General features: G+C 20.9%; 7 protein-coding genes across 7 annotated transcripts; 3 read left to right on the top strand and 4 right to left on the bottom strand. All coding sequences in view use genetic code 6, as the record gives it.

Moving 5' to 3' along the window:
- Positions 1–850: 850 nt before the first annotated feature.
- On the bottom strand, positions 851–3,771 carry TTHERM_00476830 (zinc finger CCCH type domain protein; the record flags this gene model as incomplete). Its single annotated transcript, XM_001017390.2, has 4 exons — positions 851–1,571; positions 1,662–1,898; positions 1,950–2,120; positions 2,357–3,771. The coding sequence occupies 4 exons, from the start codon at positions 3,769–3,771 to the stop codon at positions 851–853; spliced, it is 2,544 nt and encodes an 847-aa protein (XP_001017390.2).
- Positions 3,772–6,507: 2,736 nt separating this feature from the next.
- TTHERM_00476820 (holliday junction ATP-dependent DNA helicase RuvB) lies at positions 6,508–8,667 on the top strand (the record flags this gene model as incomplete). Its single annotated transcript, XM_001017389.3, has 6 exons — positions 6,508–6,513; positions 6,699–6,833; positions 7,080–7,381; positions 7,609–8,229; positions 8,310–8,519; positions 8,577–8,667. 6 exons carry the CDS (start codon positions 6,508–6,510, stop codon positions 8,665–8,667), a joined length of 1,365 nt encoding a protein of 454 aa, XP_001017389.2.
- An 825-nt stretch (positions 8,668–9,492) lies between these two features.
- On the top strand, positions 9,493–11,261 carry TTHERM_00476810 (Mov34/MPN/PAD-1 family: proteasomal regulatory protein rpn11 and signalosome complex protein; the record flags this gene model as incomplete). The annotated part of the gene is made up of 6 exons (XM_001017388.3): positions 9,493–9,634; positions 9,821–9,930; positions 10,091–10,240; positions 10,607–10,783; positions 10,842–11,129; positions 11,190–11,261. The coding sequence occupies 6 exons, from the start codon at positions 9,493–9,495 to the stop codon at positions 11,259–11,261; spliced, it is 939 nt and encodes a 312-aa protein (XP_001017388.1).
- Positions 11,262–11,796: 535 nt separating this feature from the next.
- Positions 11,797–12,228, bottom strand: TTHERM_00476800 (hypothetical protein; the record flags this gene model as incomplete). The annotated part of the gene is made up of 1 exon (XM_001017387.2): positions 11,797–12,228. One exon carries the CDS (start codon positions 12,226–12,228, stop codon positions 11,797–11,799), a length of 432 nt encoding a protein of 143 aa, XP_001017387.2.
- Positions 12,229–13,390: 1,162 nt separating this feature from the next.
- Positions 13,391–15,709, top strand: TTHERM_00476790 (EB1 protein; the record flags this gene model as incomplete). The annotated part of the gene is made up of 3 exons (XM_001017386.2): positions 13,391–13,495; positions 13,609–13,797; positions 13,910–15,709. The coding sequence occupies 3 exons, from the start codon at positions 13,391–13,393 to the stop codon at positions 15,707–15,709; spliced, it is 2,094 nt and encodes a 697-aa protein (XP_001017386.2).
- A 920-nt stretch (positions 15,710–16,629) lies between these two features.
- Positions 16,630–17,130, bottom strand: TTHERM_00476780 (hypothetical protein; the record flags this gene model as incomplete). Its single annotated transcript, XM_001017385.1, has 1 exon — positions 16,630–17,130. One exon carries the CDS (start codon positions 17,128–17,130, stop codon positions 16,630–16,632), a length of 501 nt encoding a protein of 166 aa, XP_001017385.1.
- A 1,998-nt stretch (positions 17,131–19,128) lies between these two features.
- Positions 19,129–19,653, bottom strand: TTHERM_00476770 (hypothetical protein; the record flags this gene model as incomplete). The annotated part of the gene is made up of 1 exon (XM_001017384.2): positions 19,129–19,653. Exon 1 carries the CDS (start codon positions 19,621–19,623, stop codon positions 19,129–19,131), a length of 495 nt encoding a protein of 164 aa, XP_001017384.1. The 5' UTR covers positions 19,624–19,653.
- Positions 19,654–21,997: the final 2,344 nt, after the last annotated feature.

Here is a 21,997-nt window from a genome sequence, read left to right as displayed (position 1 = left end):
TTTAACAAAATTTAATAAAAAAATTTTTTTTTAAAATAAATCTATTTAGACTTTAATAAAATAGATAAAATACATTATGAGTAAACAAACAATTTTTAATTTTAATATAGTTTAATATTTGAAATTTTTTAATATAATTTTGTTTTGAATTAAATGTTAAAAATAAATTTTAAATTAGTTTTATTTGAAGTATCAAGTAATGTATATGGAGAGAAAAAATGATTCATTAAGAGTTTTATAAACGAAAGTTTTATTTTTGATAAATCTCAAGAATTCAGATAAGTCAGAGTATAAGGTTTCATAAAGATATTAGGAAGATTATATGAATTATATATATATTTTTTCTATTAAGGTAAAATGATTAAAATTTTTTTAATTTAATTCTTTGTTAAATAATGCTTGAAAATAACTTTTAATATTTTATTAAATCAATCAAAGACACATTTAACATTTATGAAATCAATAAATGAGTTTATTTTAAAATCTTAATTTTATTATTATTCTTATTATTTCTTTAGCAATATTATTTTATTCTTCTTTAAATAAAAACTTTTTTACTTTTATCAATTATATAATTTATTTTGTAAATTTGATATTTTTAAGTAAATGGATTAGGTAATAATAAATTTTATTATTTATTAGTTGTATTATAAGATCATTTGTTTGTTGTTACTATTATTATTAATAATATATTTTCAGGTTCCTCTTGGTTTATGGAAAATATTATAAAGGGTAGTTCATTTCATTTTGTTTATGATTAGTTGGTTTTATTGCATAAGTAAATTGCTAATAACAGAATTTATTGAGACTAAGTTAAATAATTATTTATAAATTATACATATAAGAACATTCACTATTAGAAGCCATTAAAATCAGATATTGCTAAGTTAATTTAATCATATTCATCATCTTATTTATCATTAGCCGTTTTCTATTAAATATTATCTAAATTATTACAGCTACTATTATTAATACTTTGAATTGAGTTTTGTTTCGAATAAGTAGCTCTTCCTTTCTAAGGGAAGTTTTAGTTATTTTAAGGATTGTAATTTGCATTCTCATAATGCATAAATTATTAGTTTTAGAAAGGGATGTTTTATGCAGGATTTGTGTTTTATCGCTACAGAGTAGTGGGTTAAGTTGTAAATGCATTAGTGAATTAATCATATTAATGTAACTAATCTGCTAATTAATCTTTAGAGAACATTTCCTGTTAACTTTAAGATTATGCTTGGATACCTTATTTTATTGAAGAAGATGAGTATTGTTATTAGTTGTTATTAATTTCAGATGTACTCTATTTCTTACCAGAATCCTTTTACTCTTCAAGAATGAAAGGGACTGCAATTTTCAAAGATTTTTTTTATTCTTCTTGACCTGCAAATTAAGGCTATGGAGTGGAGTTTTAAGTTGCAACTTCTTCAAATTATTAGCTCTCACTTCTTTTAAAATTATTAGGATTGTTGCTATTATTAACTACACCTACTGCTGGTTTTTTAAGAGGAGGAGATTGAGTAATTGGGTGATTTTATGTTCCTTTCTCTTAATAAACACTTTAGAACTGTTGATACCTTTTATTTATAATTAAATTTTAACTTATTACTCTTTTTTTACTAAAATTTAAAATATTTAACATGAAATAATTAAATTTATATCTTTACCTTTCGTTGTCTGTAGACTCTTCGTAAATATTAGAAGAGAGATCATTGCAAGTATTCATCTTTTATAGGACAGCGCTGCCTTTTACTTTTTTAGAATTAAGAGAAGCTTATTTTTTAACTTACTGGTTATTCATTATAGCATTGTCTTAATATCCTTAGTAATTTGCTACTGAATTATTATTCTAAGAAGAGAGGGAATGGCTGCTATTAAATTATGCTATTTTTGATGGCTAATTGCTATTAATAAAATAGAAGATAAATTTCAATTTATACATTTATTTATCTTACTTAATTCCGCTACTTCCGTTAGTGGGATTGTTATTGCCTCCACCACCTGGTTACTAAGGCTATTTAATTTCTTTTGGAATTAGATGCTATGATACTTTAAATAGACCTTTAGTAATTCTATTTCTAGGAGCATATCTAAAAAGCTCAGACTAAATATTATTAGAGAGGTTCCTATATTATAATTTTTTAAATATTTTTACTATTTTTTATTCTATTTATAAAATTTAAATTCTTTCAGTATTAATAGTTTTAATTTATTTGTGAAAATTTTAATAGACTTAATTTGAATTTAATTTTGTGGGATTTATTCACTGATTATTTTTCTCAAAATCAATTAATAAATATTGGCGAACTAATTAAAAAACTATTAATTTTTATTGAATATTATAAAATAATAAATTGAATACCTTTTTTCTTAAATATTATGATAATACGGACATGCTTTTCCTTTTGGGCAAGGTTGCTGCTAGCAAGGTTTAGTTCGATATATTTTTGGGTGATATTCTAATTCTTTCCAACCATGACATTTTTTACAATTTTGTTTATTAGGACAACCTATTTCATATTCAGTGATAAAAGAGTTAGGATTCCAACTTTCACATCCATCAGGTTCATAGCCAAATTCAATTGAGTGAGGTTTTCTACGGTAATCTTACCAATTATGAGCATAAACACACATTCCTCTATCGTGATTAATATAATTAAATGGACACCATACAGTCTTATAATAAAAAATATAGAAGTCCACATCATATTCATAATTATGGATTAATTCAGTATTAATGTCATTTTCAGAATGAGCAAAAGAGCAAAATATACCATATTCACAAGATTTGCAGTTATTTGGATAGTATGTGCAAAATTTTGTTTTATACTTATCTGGACGATACAACTATTCTACCTTGTTATGACTTTTAGGACACTTATCACCTAGAGGACAATTAGCTCCAAAACTATCAATAAATTAGCAAGGATCATGTGAATAATTTGTACCTACTCTTCTTCTGTCCTTCAATCCGTGATAATACTAGCACTATTTATGATTATGCTATATATTTTGATTGGGACAAGGCTGTATTTTAAAAATACTAAGTTCTAAGTGTTCCAAAAGGTATTCTTCCTATTAATTATTGAAATTTCCTATTTATGATTGTTAATAGCTAGAAATTGATCTTTCTTCTTCTGATGCTTGAGTGACTCTATCATCTATCAAAGAATACTATTTTTGAAGTTTGCTTAGTTTTGGCTATTGCTGTGTTTAGCTTTATTATATTTGTTGCTATTGTTAAGTAGTTTAAGGAGATTGGCTTTAAGGAGTTTAAAATTGCTAGTTATTGTTAGTATTTTATGGCTGCTATTAATGACTCTAGTTAGGGCTTGAGTTGTTTGAGCCATTTGATGCTTATTGCTATTACTACTAAAGAATTAAAGGTTATTATTGTTGCGAATAAACTTATTAATTATAATGTGGATACTAGCCTTGAGGAAAAGTCGATGGCATAAAAGCTATACCAGGAGGAGGCTAAACTATTCCGCTATTTTAACCTTAAGAGTGAGGGTGATGCATTTAATGATTAAATTACTACTACATGGCTTAATAAATCTACTCATTATATTACTATTATTATATGCTATTGTATTACTAATGCTAAGAGTGGGAATGACTATTTTATTGCTATTGTTAAGAATTATTACTATTATTTGCACAATTACTATTAGCAGAATTAACATTCCCATTATTATTATTTTACATGTGATGATATTATTGATTTCCTTAATTATTCATATTGTAATACATCCAATTATTGTTCTAATTACTCATAATTATTTTACTGAAAAATTTCCTGTTATTTCACAAATTTTTGTATTTTACCTAAAAGCCTTTTTTTTGCCTTAATTTTTTGTCTAATGATTGAAAATGGTTTGAATTATAAATAACCTTGTACTACTACTACCTCAATCAATATGATGCGCCTTATAAAGTTAAGGTGATTATAGAGGGAATAAAAGTTGAATTATCTGTTTATTTATCTAAAATATCAGTTGGTCAGCGTTGCTAAATATTTTAATGATTGGCGAAATTTAATTTCTTTTTTTTTTTAATAATCGATAGCTCTTTCCTTCTTATAGATCTTGAAAAAAATAAGTGTTTATTTAATATTTATTAAAATCAAATAATAATAAACAAATTTACGAAATGGGTTTTAGATTGATTTTGTTTGCCTTTTTTTAGTTGATTTGGTAAAAAAAAGATAAGTTTTTTTTTCTTTTTATTGAACATTCTTTATGAACAAATTGCAGAATCTATCTAATATATATATTTGAAAATATAATCTCTAGTCATTTAATTCAATAAAGTGAGCGAATGACTGAGCGAGCCATTTCACATAAACTTAATTTTAATTTCTTATATTTTTTTTCCATAAAATTCATTACAGTATCTTTCAAAACCAATACATGTGTTTACAAATAATAGAAAATGAAAATGATCCATATTTTATGTATCAAAAAAGGCAATTATGAAAATATATATCAAAGATACATTTTTGTTTCTGAAAATTTCAGTGTTAATAAAAATTAGATTATATATTATTTTCACTCGAATTGTTAACAAAAGGTATTACTTTTTTACTAAAGCCTACTATTTTTTATATAATAAAGGCTAATAGAATACTAACTTCTTCTCTTACAAAATATTTTTTGTAATCTAATAAAAATTAATTAGATTTATCTTGCTTATTTTATTCATTTTTTAAAATATTAATAAATAAATTAATTTCTTTATCATCACTTATATTTAAAATAATAAATATATCCTGGTTAGGTTAAAATATAAGTGGTTTATGATAAAAGTTTACTCTTTAAAATTTGTAAGCGATTATTATGTTTATTTTTAAAATCTAAGAAACTAAATTCTATTGATTGCTTCAGCTTTTAATTTACTTTATATAAAAATAAGCTTACTCGAAATTAATTTTTATAAAATTTTTTTTTGAAGTTTACATTGAAATTAAATTTAATTAAGAAAATATTTATTTATAATGACTAAATTAAATAAGATTTTATTATTTGTTTAAATACATTTAATATTTAAATAAAGAATTATAACAGTAATGATAATATAAGTATTGTTTTGATATACATTTTAGTAGAGTTAAACAACTATATTTATTTATTTGAAGAATTTAATGATTAAATATTACTTTCCTAACAAATAAATTTTTTAATTTAGTATTTATTTAATTTGAAATTAATTTTAATCATAAAATTATAATTGAGTTTTTCTTTAGTATTTTTTAAATTATAAATGAAATATTTTGAATTTAATAGATACAGCTATTTCTCAATACTAAATCTAACAAATTAAATATAATAGATTTTTTTATGTTTTCTAAATCTAAATAATATTAAAGTAGAATAAATAATTAATAATACTTAATCTTGAAGTTTCAATCAATATTTTTCAACTAATTATTAAATACAAAAGTTATTTTTGTCAAAAAGATTTTGATAAAAAAAATATATTTATTATAAATAAGAGATTATAAAAAATATTAATTTACAATTAATAAATAAGATTGACTATCTAAATAATCCTCTCCAATGAAAAATATTATTCTAAATAAAATAGTTTCATTTATGAAATGAATTCATCAAATTAAATTTTTAATGAAGTAATAAAACTTTTTTCTGATTAAAAATTTTAATCAAATAAATTTATTTCTGAAAAAAAAAAGAGTAAAGCTTAAATTTTTAAAAATAAACTAATTTTTAATTAAAAAAAGATCAATAGGAATATAGATCTGAAATCAATTAATCTTAGTATAAAAACAAATTTTGATTATTTAATATATTTTTAATTAAAAATATTATAGATACTTTTAAATAAATAGTAAATAATAGTAAAAAAATCAAACATTTTTTTAACTAAATACTAAAAAATTTTATTATTTTAAGATTATTATTAATAATTCTTAGAAAAGAATAAAAAATATATATAATTTTTCAATAATTTGAAATACTAATTTATTATATAAAAGTTTTAAGAATTTCTTGTTTGACTAATAAATTAATACTTTAAAATTATTTAAAATTGTAAATATATTTTTGAAACTGATAAAAATTAAAGAGAGTATACTAATTAATTAATATAAATCCTCACTAAATTATTAAAAGATATAAGAATAGAGCGGGAATAATTAAATAAATAGGTTAAATAGTTTCTTTAAGAATTGATTGAATAAATAAATAAAGCAATTTACGCTAAGATATTTTTAGAAATTAAATAGATTTTTGAAACAAACAAATCCTAAATTTTAAAATTAAAAAAGATTCTAAAAAAAATTATATATATTTTAATATAAAAAATTAAATATATTTATATTTATAAAAAATTAAGTTTTTGATTTCTTTCAATAAAAACATATAAAAGCTAAATCAAAATTCAAGAAATAAACAAAATCAAACAATATTTTTTGATTAATATAATTTTTAAAAAGCAAACAAAAGAAGCAAGCAAGCGTAGAAGTTTTGAAAATAATAAATTGCAATATAAGAAATGAAGGTATAAAATAAAATTAATTTATTTGATAAATAAAAATTTAAAGAAATGTGCTGAGAAAATAAATTTGTTAGTTTTGTAAACTGAAAAATTCTTCAAAAAATAAATACTCCATAAGCATTTCTTTAAATAGTGAAAATATTTTTGCAGTCGCTCAATGTATTTTAACTAATACTTTTATTTTATAGATCGAAGAAGTAAAATCAACCACAAAGACTTAAAGAATCGCCTCTCACTCTCACGTTAAGGGTTTGGGTTTAAATGAAGAAGGTACTGCTGTTGCAGTCGCTTCTGGTATGGTCGGCCAAGAAAATGCTAGAGAAGTAATTTAATATTAATTGATAGTTTTAGTATTTAATAAAAGCTTAATCCATGTTTCATCTAAAAAATAGAAAAATATAAATTTTCAATATTTCTATTTTATAAAATAAACAAGTTATTAAATAAGTTATCAAAAATATGTCTTAAATGAAATATAATTTAATGTAAAAAGCATACATCAAACTACATTTAAATGCTTATCTAAGTAGCAAGTGATATATTGATTAATTACATTTTTATTATTATAGGCTGCTGGTGTTGTTGTTGAATTAATTAAAACAAAGAAAATGGCTGGTAGAGCTGTCCTCTTAGCTGGTCCTCCCGGAACTGGTAAGACTGCTATCTCACTTGCCATTTCTTCTGAATTAGGTCCTAAAGTTCCATTCTGCCCAATGGTCGGTTCTGAAGTTTACTCCACAGAAGTTAAGAAAACTGAAATTCTTATGGAAAACTTCCGTAGAGCAATTGGTTTAAAGATTAAAGAAACAAAGGAAGTCTGGGAAGGAGAAGTCACTGAACTTAAGACTGAAGAAAGAGAAGAAGCTTAAGGGTATTTTTTTTGTTAATAATTTATAAGATTAAGAAAAAATAGTGAAGAATACAAATAAATATTTTAACTTGCAAAAAAAATGCAATTAAATTTATGAGTGTCTATTTAAAGTTAAAATGAATTTATGTATGATTGCATTTTTAAATGGAAGCTCATTTAATTTTAAAATAATTGAAAATAAGTTGTTAAGAAAATTGATTTTATTAATAATATTTTTAATAAATTAGATACGGTAAAATAGTTAGCAGTGTCATTGTTACTTTGAAGACTTCTAAAGGTACCAAGCAATTAAAGTTAGATCCTTCTATTTATGAAAATATGCAAAGAGAAAAAGTTAGTGTTGGTGATGTTATCTACATTGAAGCTTCAAGTGGTAATGTCAAAAGAGTTGGTAGATGTGACGCTTATGCTTCTGAGTATGATTTAGAAGCTGAAGAATATGTCCCCTTACCAAAGGGTGATGTACACAAGAAGAAAGAAATTGTGTAAGATATTACTCTCCATGACTTGGACGTTGCCAATGCTCGTCCTCAACACGGCTAAGACTTTGTTTCTCTTATGGGTCAAATCATGAAACCAAAAAAGACTGAAATTACTGAAAAGTTACGTCAATAAATCAACTAAATCGTTAATAAATATATTGACTAAGGTATTGCTGAACTTGTCCCTGGTGTGCTCTTTATTGATGAAGTCCACATGCTTGATATTGAATGTTTCACTTATCTTAACAGAGCCTTAGAATCAACTCTTGCTCCTATTGTTATTCTTGCTACCAACAGAGGTATGTGCACCATTAGAGGAACTGACATAGTATCTCCTCATGGTATTCCTATTGATTTGTTGGACAGGTAATCACTATACTAACTATTTATCTTTAATCACATTGCTCTCCTTATCAATTTAATTAATAAATTTTTTTTTTTAATAGACTTTTGATTATCAAGACTGTTCCTTACGGATTAGAAGATTTAATTAAAATTCTTGCTATCAGAGCTTCAACTGAAAGCATCAAATTATCCACTGAAGCTTTATCATTTTTAGGTCAAGTAGGTAGCTCCTCTTCTCTCAGATATGCAGTTCAACTTTTAACTCCTGCAAGTGTTTTAGCTCAAACAGAAGGAAGAACCGAAATTACTAAGTAAATTATTAGTTTTTATTCTAATTTTGCTAAATAAAATTTCTTGTAAAAATAAAGGGAAGATATTGAAGTTATTAATAAATTATTCTTAGATGCTAAATCTTCTGCTAAATTATTAAATGAACAAGCAGAAAAGTATATCAGTTGAAAAGCATATTATAAATTTCTAATTAAATTTTAATTTTTAACAATCATCATCAGAATTAGATAGAAATGTATATAATCTATTGCAAACAAATTTTCAAACAGCTATTTTTTATATTACGTGTTTAGTATCATTTCCTTGAAAATAGCTCACACACATACACAACATTAAATTATTTATTAATTATTATTTTTAGTTTCTTTAATTGATATTAAAATATATTATGAGTAATTTATATTTAAATTGCTAGAAAATTTAATCTAATTAACAGGTTAAATATTTTTTATTGCAAATAAAGTAAAATTTAAAAATTCTGTTTATTGTTATTCATCTTAAAAAATAGTTAGTTTATTTTATTAAATAATTAAATCCTCTTTATTTAAACATTTTAATGAAAATTGTTTATTTACAAATCAATTGATTTCTGACAGAATAAATCAAAATAATATGTTTAATTTATAAATAAAGAAGTATTTTTTTCAAACTATTCTTTATTGCCGATTCTTCTGCTATTAAATAATTTATTAATAATTTACTTAAATTTTTTCTGTGCTCATTTGTAATTGAATAAAATATTAGTAGTAATGAGCACATGTGAATTGATAAAAGATAAAATATAAGACAACAGAAACAATTTCTCTCTAATCAGAACTTTAAATAATCAAAATATAAATTACTAGCTAAAAGATAAGATTTATTGATTGAATGAATGAATGTAATTTTTATATATGATTTTGATAGAAAAACGTAATAGAAGGATATAAGATATACTATATTTGAATTTAATAAAATATATATATATATTAAGATAAAAACTAAATAAAACAGATGAATCAAGAATATTTATAATAATTTTTACAATAATAAGGATATGGTGGTTAATAAGCAGGCAATATATCAATGCCTTTAGATGACACCTCAGAAACTATTTACATCTCATCTTTAGCATTATTAAAAATGCTCAAGCATTGTAATTAACAAATTTTTCCTCCATTTTTATTCAAGTTTTTCTAATAAGCAAATAATAGAATTAATTATTAAAAAATAGTTATAAAAAGTTTAGGTTTTGTTATGTTAATAAAATATGAATTAGTTTGAAAATATTTTTTCATTTTATTAAGTATCGCAATTAAGCATTTTATTATTTTTACAATAGCAAGAGCAGGAGTTCCTTTGGAAGTTATGGGTTTGATGCTTGGTGAAATTATTGATGATTATACAGTTAAGGTTGTTGATGTATTCGCTATGCCCTAATCTGGTACTGGTGTAAGATTTTTAAGATTCCTTAATAATTATAAACTACTTTATCATAAATTTATGAAGTGATTTTACTTTTGATTTAAGTTTCGGCTTAAATCAATGAGTTTTTCTTAAAGTTTACATTAAAATAATTCTTTCTGATCTTCATTCTATTCTCAAATCATAGGAATCAGTAGAAGCAGTAGATCCCGTATTTTAAGCAGAAATGTTAGAAATGTTAAAATAAACAGAAAGAAATGAAATGGTTGTTGGGTGGTATCACTCTCACCCTGGTTTCGGTCCTTGGTTATCAAGTGTTGATATGAATACTTAAATGGTAAAATATTAATTTGCAAATATATTTTGTTTCTACTTGATAGAACTAATCAGTGTTTTAGCTTTTCTACTCAAAGAATAAATAAATATTAAATAGACGAAAGAAAATATTTTTTTACTGCATTTAATCAATTAAATAAAAATTAGCAAAATTAAAATATAAATAAAGTTTGGATATTTCTATTTTATTAATAGGGAAAATATATTCAAAATGTTTTAAATTTTTTAGCAATTTTTTAAAAAGCAAAATATTTTTGAAAGCATAAAAGAATTAGAATACAAATAATAGCTTTTAAATATGTGAATATCGAAAGAGAGATTGAACTAATAATATCAATTTTGTTAAAAAAATTATTTTAAAAATTAGAGTTTTGAACAGTTACATCCTAGATTTGTTGCATTGGTTATAGATCCAATTCAATCAGTTAAGGGAAAAGTAGTTATGGATGCTTTTAGATTAATAAATAATGCAACATAGCAATTACAGATTGAAGCAAGATAGACAACTAGTAATATAGGACATTTGCAACCACCTTCATTTAATGTAAATTTATTGAGAAAAATATTTAATTTTATTTATATATTTTAATGAATGAAATTAGGCTATTTATCACGGATTAAATAAATACTATTATTCAATAAACATTAATTACAGAAAAAATGAATTAGAAACATAAATGCTCCTTAATTTGTATAAGAAAAATTGGAGCGAAGCACTTAAGCAAGATAAATATGAAGAAAAGCAAAAAAATAATGTTGAAAAAATGTAGTCCATGTGCAATTTAGCTAAAAACTATATTAGATGGATTGAAGATGAATCCAAAAAAACAAAAGATTAACTTGCCATTAGAAATGTTGGTAAAATTGATCCTTAACGCCATCTTTTATCTGTAATATTTAAATAAACATTTTGCAATATAAACCAAATAAATTTATTTTTACATAAATAGAATATCGATGACACAATGAGCTAAAATATCGTAGATACACTAGGAACCAGCATGAACCAAAAATCATTCTGAATAAAATTAAAAGCGATATAAAATTACATAGAATAAGCCATATAATAAAAACATTCTTCTCCATTAAAAAACTTAAATTTATCAACTATTTATATAAAATTTATTTGTATAGAAACTTAGCTTCACACTTTCACAATAAAATTACCTCATGCCATTTTTAATTTCAAAATTTATTTTGATTACATTAAAATAATAATAAATTATCTTCTAATTTGCACTTGAAAATACCTTCATTTTTTGATGAATTTAAAATACATAAATAAATTAATTACATTTAGATTATTAATAAATAATATTAATGGCTTTCCTACTTTTTAATATGTATTAAACATGTTAATCCAGATTTTAATTTGTTTCTTTTAAAAGTTGAATTCTTTCTTTTAATGATAAAAGTTAGATTTATTTTACAAAAAACGTTTTATCATTTTTTTCTTAATATTTTTAAAGATTTTTTAATAGATTTTCATAAAATTAAAAGCAAATTGGTTCTCTTAAATAAAACAAAACAATAAAGTTGTTTAGGTTCATAATATTTTCATTTTTCTTATTATTATTCTTTATTTACTTGTTATTCAATTTAATCCTTTTCATCACTTTCGTCATCTTCTATTTATTTTTACTATTAATTTTCCTCATCTTCCTAATAATGATTTTGAAGTTAGTTAAAAAGACCAGAATTAAAAATAAGTTCTCCCATTTTAGCAAACGTTTATTTAAATTCTAGATCGAGATCATCTAACTTACTACTTTTACCTGCTTCCTAGTCTTATTTGAATTTAAGTTCGAATGCAGATGGTTTCAAAAGATTCTCATCAAACTTAAGAGAATCATTAATTGCATTAAATCTATCCATTAATTCTTAATTTTTCTTTCTTCTCTATTCCTCTTCTTCTTCTAATTATCTATCATCAACTATTGCGTTCTTATGAGCTTCTAATTCTTTTGAGATTTTATCAATGTTTGACATTTAAAAAGAAATATCTTTATATATTGTGTAGCTAATTCTAAAAAAGTACTTATTTCAAATTATGGATATTTATTTTTTTAATAATTTAAAAATATTTACTCAGAAAGTAAATATAAAGCAAATAATTTGTTTTAATTTAAAAATTTTTTAAATTAAATAATTGAATTAATAAATTTAAATATTTTATTAGAAAAATCCTCTAAAATAAAATGTGATTTTGCTAAGTTTTAATCATATTGCTTTAATTATTCATATTGTTATCTTTTTTTAATAGAAATAGTTAATTTTATATTTAATTTTTGAGATTTAGTTTAGGAAAAAAATATTAAATTAATGTAAATTAGGTTATAATCAATAAATATTTAAAAAATAAATTTCTTTAAGTTAAATGAATAGTAATAATTTTGAAGATGATTTACATTCTAATTATTAATGAAAGAAATATAATTTTTCTCAATAATAATAATAATATAATTTCGCGGAAAATGATGAGTTGTAAGATTTAATCAAAATAACAAATTTTAATAAAAATTAATAAAGAATTAAAAATAATAATTAAATTAAAATATACATACATCTTTGTATGTGTACTCATTGGGTAAATGTGGGAGTTGGTTAGAAATAACCTGTTAGAAAACAAATAAATAAATCCATTTTTAAAAATTAAATTTAAAATTATTTAAGAATTAAGAGAAGCGAATCTAAAGCAGAAATGAAAACGAATCTTAATTATTAATCAAAAAAAGCATCCTAACGACTTTATTTTATGAAATTGTAAAATTAATAAAAGAAAGAATTTGTGAATGAAAAAATAAACAAACAAAAAAAAGATTTTGCGGGAAAATGAGAAAGATAATAATTTAAAATAAGAAAGAATTTATCAAATTAATTATTAATACTCTTTAATTCCCATACGTTCTTTCATAACTTCTTCTTCCTATATAATTTAATTATTGATTTTTCATTTTAATTTCTTTGATTTGCTTTTTTTGTTTTTGTTTTTGTACAATCTTTTTGCATTATTTATTGATTTCTTTAAATTAATACTTTTATCTATATTTCTATCAGCGATTAAAAAACAAAACATAAACTAGTTAATCCTAAAATCAATCAATCAATCCTACTCAAACAAATAAGTTTAGGCTTTCTCTCATACAATTTTATGTCGCATACAAATTCAGCATCTTCAGCAAAGAAGAGCTCAGTAATAGGCAAAAATTTTATATCCAAAAATGAGATATTAGCATGGATTAATGATTTGCTTAAGGTAATTAATATTTTATTGCCCATTTCATTTAAGACTGTGGCTGTTTTTTTAAATAAAACACCTGATAATTATAAGAAAATTGTCTTTTTAATACTTTTTTTAAATCCAAATAGGTTAATATGACTTTAATAGAATAGCTTGGTAGTGGTACTATGTACTGCCAACTTTTGGATGTCATATATCCTGGATAAGTTCCACTTTCTAAAGTAAAGTGGACTGCTAAGCTTGAATATGATTTTTTGCATAATTTCAAGATTTTGCAGCAAACTTTTGATAAGCTTTAAGTGCCTAAAATGATTCCAGTAAAAAATTTATTTTTCTTTTTTATAAAAAAAACATTTTGCACATAATTTTTGGAATTAGAATAAGTAGAAACAAAATATTTTCTTATATTTTTCTTTTATCATTAATAAGGTCAATAAATTAGCTAAGGCAAAGTACTAAGACAATTTAGAATTTGCTTAATGGATGAAAGCTTACTTTGATATCAATTGCAAAGAAAAAGGGAGAGGTTATGATGCATTAAAAAGAAGAGGAAATGTTGTTCCTTATTTTGGATTTTGCAAAGGTGGTGTCCTTCCTAAATAAACTCTTTTCTTCAGAAATCCTAATGAAAAGCTAACACTTGACGATTTTTCTAGTAGTTCATTTTCTTCATAACATGAACCTGAATTTCCAGAAAGTGAAAGCTACTCTAGCAATAATAATGTTTAGGGGCTTTTTAAAAGTGAAAGTACACCCCTTAAATAGTCCTCTTTCTTTTCTAATAACTCCCCTTAAAGTAGTAGTTGTGGTTCAGCTTAAATCAAGCAATAATCTTATTAAATGAATCCTCCTAAATAATCCGCCTCTTTAAATTAAACAAGCAACTCATTTTTTTAAAGAGGAGAGTAAAATTAATCAATAACTCCTAAAAATTCTTTCTTTGAAGCAGGTAATAGTAATAAGGAATTCAGCTAATTCTTTGGAAAAAGCGAAGGACAAAAGACATAAGACAACACTTGTAGTTTTTTCTAAAAAGAAAAATTATAAAGTGAACTTAATGATTAAAATTAAAATAAATTTATTGCTAATAAATATGGAAATTAAGGAAATCAAAATAATCAAGGCACTTCAATTATTGAAAGCAGCTTTTTTAGTAAATAAAGAGCATAAAATTTTAATTCTTAATCAAATTAGAATAATTTCTTTAATATTAATAATGAGAAAGATTTTGATGCGGCTAGTAGCAACAATTCAAATAAATTTAGTTGTGATAAATCTTATGAAAAGAAAACACCTTCTCTATCCACTAGCAATTTGCTTAGTAAATTCTAACAATTGACAGAAGTTTCATAAATTCTTTTAAAAAAGAATAGCGAAACGTCTGAAAAAAGTAATTTAGACATTTTCTAGAAATAATCATAGTACGAAGATAAATCACCATCTAATTCAAATTTATAAATCACAAAAGAAGTCAAATTAGATTTTTAGGGCGATTCCTTTTTTAAAAAAGATATTTCTTAAAATAAATAATAATAACAATTTGATGACTAAGAAAAGCCACAAGCAGAAACAATAAACCATTAATAAAATTGTTAGTTTGAAGAAAAAAACTTTAAAGATAATTTTTTTAAGGCTGAATAAAAAAATTAAAATAATATCTTTAATTGTAATGAAAACAAAATAGTAAATGAAAAACCAGGTTAAATTAATCAGAGTAACAGTTTTTCATAGTAAAGCGATTCTTAGGAAAGTAATATCTTGTATAGGAATATATGCTCTTAAGAATCAGCATCCAACTAAGAATGTGATAGAAATTAAAACGGAGAATATTAAAATAATACCAATTCAAATTCAATTCAAATTTAACAGAACATAACAGAAGATGTTAGTAGCTCTTTTAGTAAACTAGAAAAGAATGATAAAATAAATCAAATTTAAAATAATTTAGATGATCTTGATTCATAAAACTCATATGAAACTCCTATTTGCAAAAAATAAAAGAAAAATGAAGATAATGAAAACTTTTCTAAAGGCTCTGAAAGATATAATCAAACTACAGTATAAATTAACAATAAAGAAGATTTAGATTAAACATTATAAGCAGAAAATAATTTTGTGAAAAATTCTTCAAATAAGGATAAAATATTGAAGATATTTCAAATCATCCAGCTATGCTAGTGTGATTATGACTCAGCTATGAATTAAATTTTAAATGTTATACAAAATTGACAAAAATGGAATTTGAAACAAAACCATAACTAAAAAAAAATAGGAAATAAATCTAAAAGATTTTTTAAAACTTACTAAATAAATATTATAAATTTAAACAACTATCTTAATTTTGAAGTTTTTTTACTTTAATTTGAGTATAAAAATACACAAAAATACATTTAATTAACTTTTATTTGATTATCTTTATATAAATATATATAAATAGTGTATATGTCTTTTAAATTTTGTTAAAAATTTTGGATTATAAAATACTGGTTTTTATTTTTCAGCATCCTGTTTTTTTATCATTTTAATTACATTATTTTCTATTTATTTTAGAGTAAAGTAGCTGCTTAAAACTGCAGAAATTAAAAAATTCATTCTAAATATAGAACATACTAAAATAATATTATAGCGAATTAACTATAATTTTCGAAAAGAAAAAAAGAATTAATTTTTGCTAATTATTTAAATGATATTGCTTTTATACTTTAAATCATTAAATGTAATAACAATATTTGTTTATTTGCCAATTATTCTTTAATAAAATAAAATTAGATTTTTTATATATTAAATTTACTTCTTAAGAAATCCTCTATTTACAATATGAAAATTTACTAAACTTAAGCTATTTTGATATATAACTTTTAGCAAGAGCAGATACTTAAATTAAGATGAATAAGTAAATCATTTATTTTTTCACCAAATTAATATCTTTTAATTATTCAAGTTAATAAATAAGCTTATTAATAAATCAAATAAAAACAAAATCAAAAAAATTAAGGAAATTAATTATTAATAAATCAAAAATTTTAATTAAAATTACAAAAGTAATAAAATAAATTATCAATACAATCAATTAATTAATATTTATATATATTTTTTAACTATTATAGTTTTATAAATAGCACTTTATCAAACTTATTAGAATTATAACTTCAAAAAGAAATAATATTTTAAATTAAATCAGCTTTGAGATTTTAATATTCAATATCGTATTATTTGGATATATTTTAAAATAAAATTGTAAATTGAGTAGAGCATTCACTTATTTACTTAATTTCAAACCTAATTTTAATAGTAATTTAATTTTAAACTTAAATTAATTCATCTGTCTCTTCATCAAAATCAAAGTCGATAACATTTTTTTAGTATTAAGCAGTGTATTAGTATGGGAATTCTTCTTAGATAGAAAAGGAGGGATATTAATTCAATATGTAAATTAGTTCATCAGGATTAAGATTAGTTATTAAATCGCCCATGTATAAATGGTCTTTACTTACTTTGGAAATTTATTTTATTTTCTATTCTTCAACATTATTGTAATAGCTTTTTTTCTTGTGGTTTCTATCTTTGGATATTGTTTGTATTTACTTATTAATCTATTTATTAAAAGAATTGATAGAGGGAGAAGGTGATTAGCTAGTTTTAATAGTCATTTAAATTATTAATTTTGTTTCTTTTTTTTTTGTTTGAATTGATTTTCTTTGTTTTAATTATTAATTTGTTTATTAAAATTATTGATTCAACTGATCTCTTATATTATTCAATATGAGTAAAAAATACTTTTATATAAAATTTTCTTAAATTCTTTCTTTTTTAAATTATTTTTAACAAATTAATACCAAAATAAATTATTTTAGCTTTTAAATGAATAATTAAAAATATTTTTTAGTTAATATTAAGTAAAACAATTGAATTTTATTAAAATAGAAAGTTTTATTTCAGTTGAAATGCAAATAAATACTATACGAGCTCAAAAAATGAAGTAGATATAGAGGGGTTGAGATAAATTCAAATTATATTATTAAATTTAAAAATGGGTAGGAATTGAATGAAGATGAATTGTTCTAAAGATTTTATATTACTGGGTATATTTAATCTTTCTATTTTTAAATGTTTAGCAGCTAGCTTATTATTATTTTTCTTCAAAATTTTTTTAGACAGAGACATAAAAGAATTTTTTTAAAATAAAATAAATTATTAATATTTTTACTTGATTTATTCTTAAATTTTTAATTTTTACAAATGTTTACTTAACTTGTGAAAGTATAAAATCAAAAGTTATTATTTTATTAATTTCGAAACAACTATTTTAATTATCACAATTAATTTGTTAGTTAGTTAGTACTGACAAAAAAATAATAAACAAATAAATTTAGATTACTAGGATATTTCAAATTATACTATTTTAAAATATGAATACAAAACATGTTAAATATATAATATAGGCATTTATTAATTATATTAAAAAGAATACAAATATAAAATATTCATCATTTATAAACAATAAGTCCTAAATTAGAATAAAATAAAATTCACATTCATATAAAAATTGATATATTTTTTTACTATAAATAACTTATATTTAAAATATCAAATATATTTATAGTAAAGATACATTTTAAAAGCTTAAAGAAAGTTAAAATAACTCTAAAATAAATTTGTGATGATTTTATTATCTATATGTAAGCTTATTTATAATATTTAAGCATCTTATAGTTAATTTTGTTATTTTAAAATTGTAAAAAGTAAGGAAAAAATCATGTTTGTCCAATCAATTTTAATTATTTTAGATTACTTAAAACACAAAATATTGAAATGTTTATCTTTCTTAAATTTCTTTAGATTTAATTAAGAGCTAAAATTTTTTTCTTATTTATCTCAATAATTTTAACTTTTATTTTATTTAGATTTACTTTACTAAATATACTTTTGTAAGATTTATCAGTAACACAAAATCATCAATTTATTTACCTTAATTATGAAAAGCAAAAATTGACAATTGACAACAGCATTAGATCAATCTTTGCGCCAGATATCCCCTTAATAAATTTAAGATTACTTCAATGAAAATTGAATTTTTTAAGCTAAAATTTTATATATTCTGCTAGTTAAAGATACATATATACATACATGAAAAGCAATTGATAATAATATAAGATAAAAATCTAAATTTTTCATTTTTAAAAAGCAAAACTTTAAATTAGAAACTCGAAACTCTAATTGATAATTATACCTGACTTATTAAATTATTTTTTTAGAATAAATTATATCTATGTATTAATTAATATACTTCAGACAATTTTTTTATAAAATTAGGTTTTTAGATTAAAATTAATTTTAAAATAGTAATAATAAAAAATATTTACAAATAAGTTATAAAATTGAAATTAATAAAAAAATATATATAGTTCTTTTAATCTTTTCTTAATAATCAGTAAATAATTTTAAAATAGTAATAAATTAATTATTAAAATATTTACAAATGAGTAATAAAATTGAAACATTTAATACAAATATATATAAAGTACTTTTAATATTTCCTTAAATTATCAGAAAATATATTTTAATGAATAATTTGCTAAATTTATTGTTTATTCTATATTAGCTATAGCTTCTTAATTGAAAAATGTAATGAAGTTGAATCTATTTCTTCAATATTAAATAATATTTTGAATCAAGTCACTTTTGAGATTTTGATATTCGATATCGTATTATTTAGATAAGTTTTAGAATAAGATTGTATATTGAGTAGAGCATTCACTTATTTATTTAATTTCAAATATTATTCCAATAGTGATATCATTATAAACTTCAAATATTTCTTCTGTTTCTTCATTGTAATCAAAGTCGATTATTTTTTTTTTGTATTAAGCTAAGTATTTGTAAGGAGATATTTCTTGGATAGACAATTAGTTATATAAGCTCAAGATTGATATTAATTCTTCAGGATTAAGGTTAGTGATTAAATCACTCAAATATAGATGGTTTTTACTGACCTTGGAAATTTAGATAATATTCTATTGATTGACAGCAAGGTAATTATTTTTTTTATTATGTCTTGATTATTTAGAAATTTTTTAAATCTACTTTTTTATCTTAGACTAGCCTAAAAGATTGAGAGAAATTTAGTTGAATTAGATTGCCATTTGGTTATGTATTAATTAATGTATTTATTTAGATTATTTTTTTTTGTTATTTTATTTTTATTTATTTTGAAATTAATTATGTAAATTAATCATCGCCGCATACAATTTTTGAATTATTAATCAAAACAACAAAACACTTTTAATTTTTTTGCTATTACATAGTTTCAAAAACAATTTTTTTTTACTTTTATTAATTTTTTGATTTTTAATTAATAAATAAGTATAAAATTCTTTTTTTTCAAACAATTAAATAAATATTTTATATTAATTCAATAAACTTACATCAATAAAATAATTAAATAAATTATTTTGGTTTATAACGCTAAATAAGAATAAACTATTTTATACATATTTATATATAAAAAATAGATATTCATTAGAAGAGACACATTCTAAAAGGACTGCCTCTATTAATTTACTTTTTTTTTACTGACCAGTAAAATTTATTGAAATATTAAAATAGATAAAAAACAAAATCAATATTTTTGAGAATAAATTTCCAATTTAATTTTTTTATTTTGAGATGAGAATATTTTATCTCAAATTAAAAAAATATAAAATTTAATTTTGTAAACAACGAAGATAATTGCAAAAACTTTAATGGAATTTAAAGGCTTTTAATGAGCATTTAAAATATGAAGCTATAAAAATGCAAATGTCTATGATTTTAAATGAATATAAATATTTTAGTAAATCATAAATAAAATTTTAATCTAAAAATTCACTAATAGTATTTTTATAATAAATTTAAGAATATATATACTAAAGATAGATCAAAAATAAGGAGAAAAATAAAATATATAGTCAATTTTTTTTTACAAATAGAATAATTTAAATGGTAAGAAAATAAATATTCTTTTTAGATATTTCTTAGTATTATTAAATAATTACAAATATTTTAATTTACGCTACTCTTAAGAAGTTAATCTATCAAACACTTATTCATAGCATGTAATAATAAGTATATTAATCAAAAGGAATTTTAGTATTAACTTGATAATTTAGTGTATTTTTTTTCTTCTAATCAAAGAAGGTAAAATAAATTATTTTTAAATACTTAACAAAATAAGTGTCTGTCTTTAACTTATATTAAAACTATTATCATTTACTAAAATTTCTTTAAGATATTTTTAGGCAAGTTTGTTTTTATAGTCTAAAAAATGCTTATATCTATCAAAAAAAATATTAATTCTCTTTTAGTAAAAGTAAATAAGTAAGATTTTATCAAAGTTTTAGTTTGTTAAAATACACTTATTTCATAACAAGTATATATGTATAATTGATTTATTTATTATTTAAAGAGTTTATATAAAAATATTTTAGAGTTACAACTAAAAAGTAGATTTTAAAATAAATTTTAATCATAAAAGACTAAAAAGAAAATTATTTGTTTGTTATTTAAAAAATCAAAAAAAGATAAAAAGGAAAAATGAATAAATAATTGATAAGAAATGTAGTTAAAATTTATTATAAGTAAATTCTATGAAAAAAATCTTAATGTATCTGTATTTATTTGATTAATTATCTTTTGATCATCTAAATAAAAGTGTTTTATTTTATATTAAAAAAATAATGAATATAATGAAATAGATACAAAAAATTTTCAATGATTAATATAGTTTTTCATATTTTTCTTACATTATTATGTGCATACCTTTATGAATATATTAAAATGTATAAAGCTTTTTGATTTCTTTTATGCACAAAACTTTTTGAAACTTTTAAAAAACGAATGAAAAATTTAGGCATTTAATTTATTAATTTTTTACTTAATAAATAAAATTAATTTTAATAAAATGAAAATTTAGTGAGAAAAAATGGCTTTTAATATAAAAAATCCACTTATATTTATTTTTTTGAATTAAACATGCTTGGCAAAGTATTTTTTATATATCTAGATAGAAAGATTAAATTAATCAGACTTAATTTTATTTCTATCAATTTTAATTGTTAATAAAGTAGACAGATTAATTAATATTTGTCTTGTCACCTTTATATTTTGATATTTTTAATTTCCTTTCTAGTTCATAAGATTAAATCATTTAAATTTTTTTCATTCATTATTTATAATTTATTTGATTGGTTTTCTAATTAGCTTTTTTTCATCTATCAGTTCAAGGATGATATTTAATCTTGATTGATTGATTCATTTATTTATTTATTTCTTTTATTTATTTTTAGTTTTTATTGAATTGAAATATTTTATTTTGAGCATTTTTGAAAGATTTAGAATAAAAAATAAAAATAATTTAAATTTTAGAATAGATTTCAACAAAAATAAAGAGGAATGAATATATACACAAATAAATTATTAACTAAGATTAAAATTCTTATTTTTATATATATAAAGTTGATTAATTAGGATTATTTACAG

The sequence above is a fragment of the Tetrahymena thermophila genome (assembly GCF_000189635.1).
Source record: "Tetrahymena thermophila SB210 genomic scaffold scf_8254611, whole genome shotgun sequence".
NCBI classification, from domain to species: Eukaryota; Ciliophora; class Oligohymenophorea; order Hymenostomatida; family Tetrahymenidae; genus Tetrahymena; species Tetrahymena thermophila.
The sequence above is the reverse complement of the archived record's forward strand: the minus strand, read 5'-3'. Positions and strand labels throughout refer to the sequence as shown.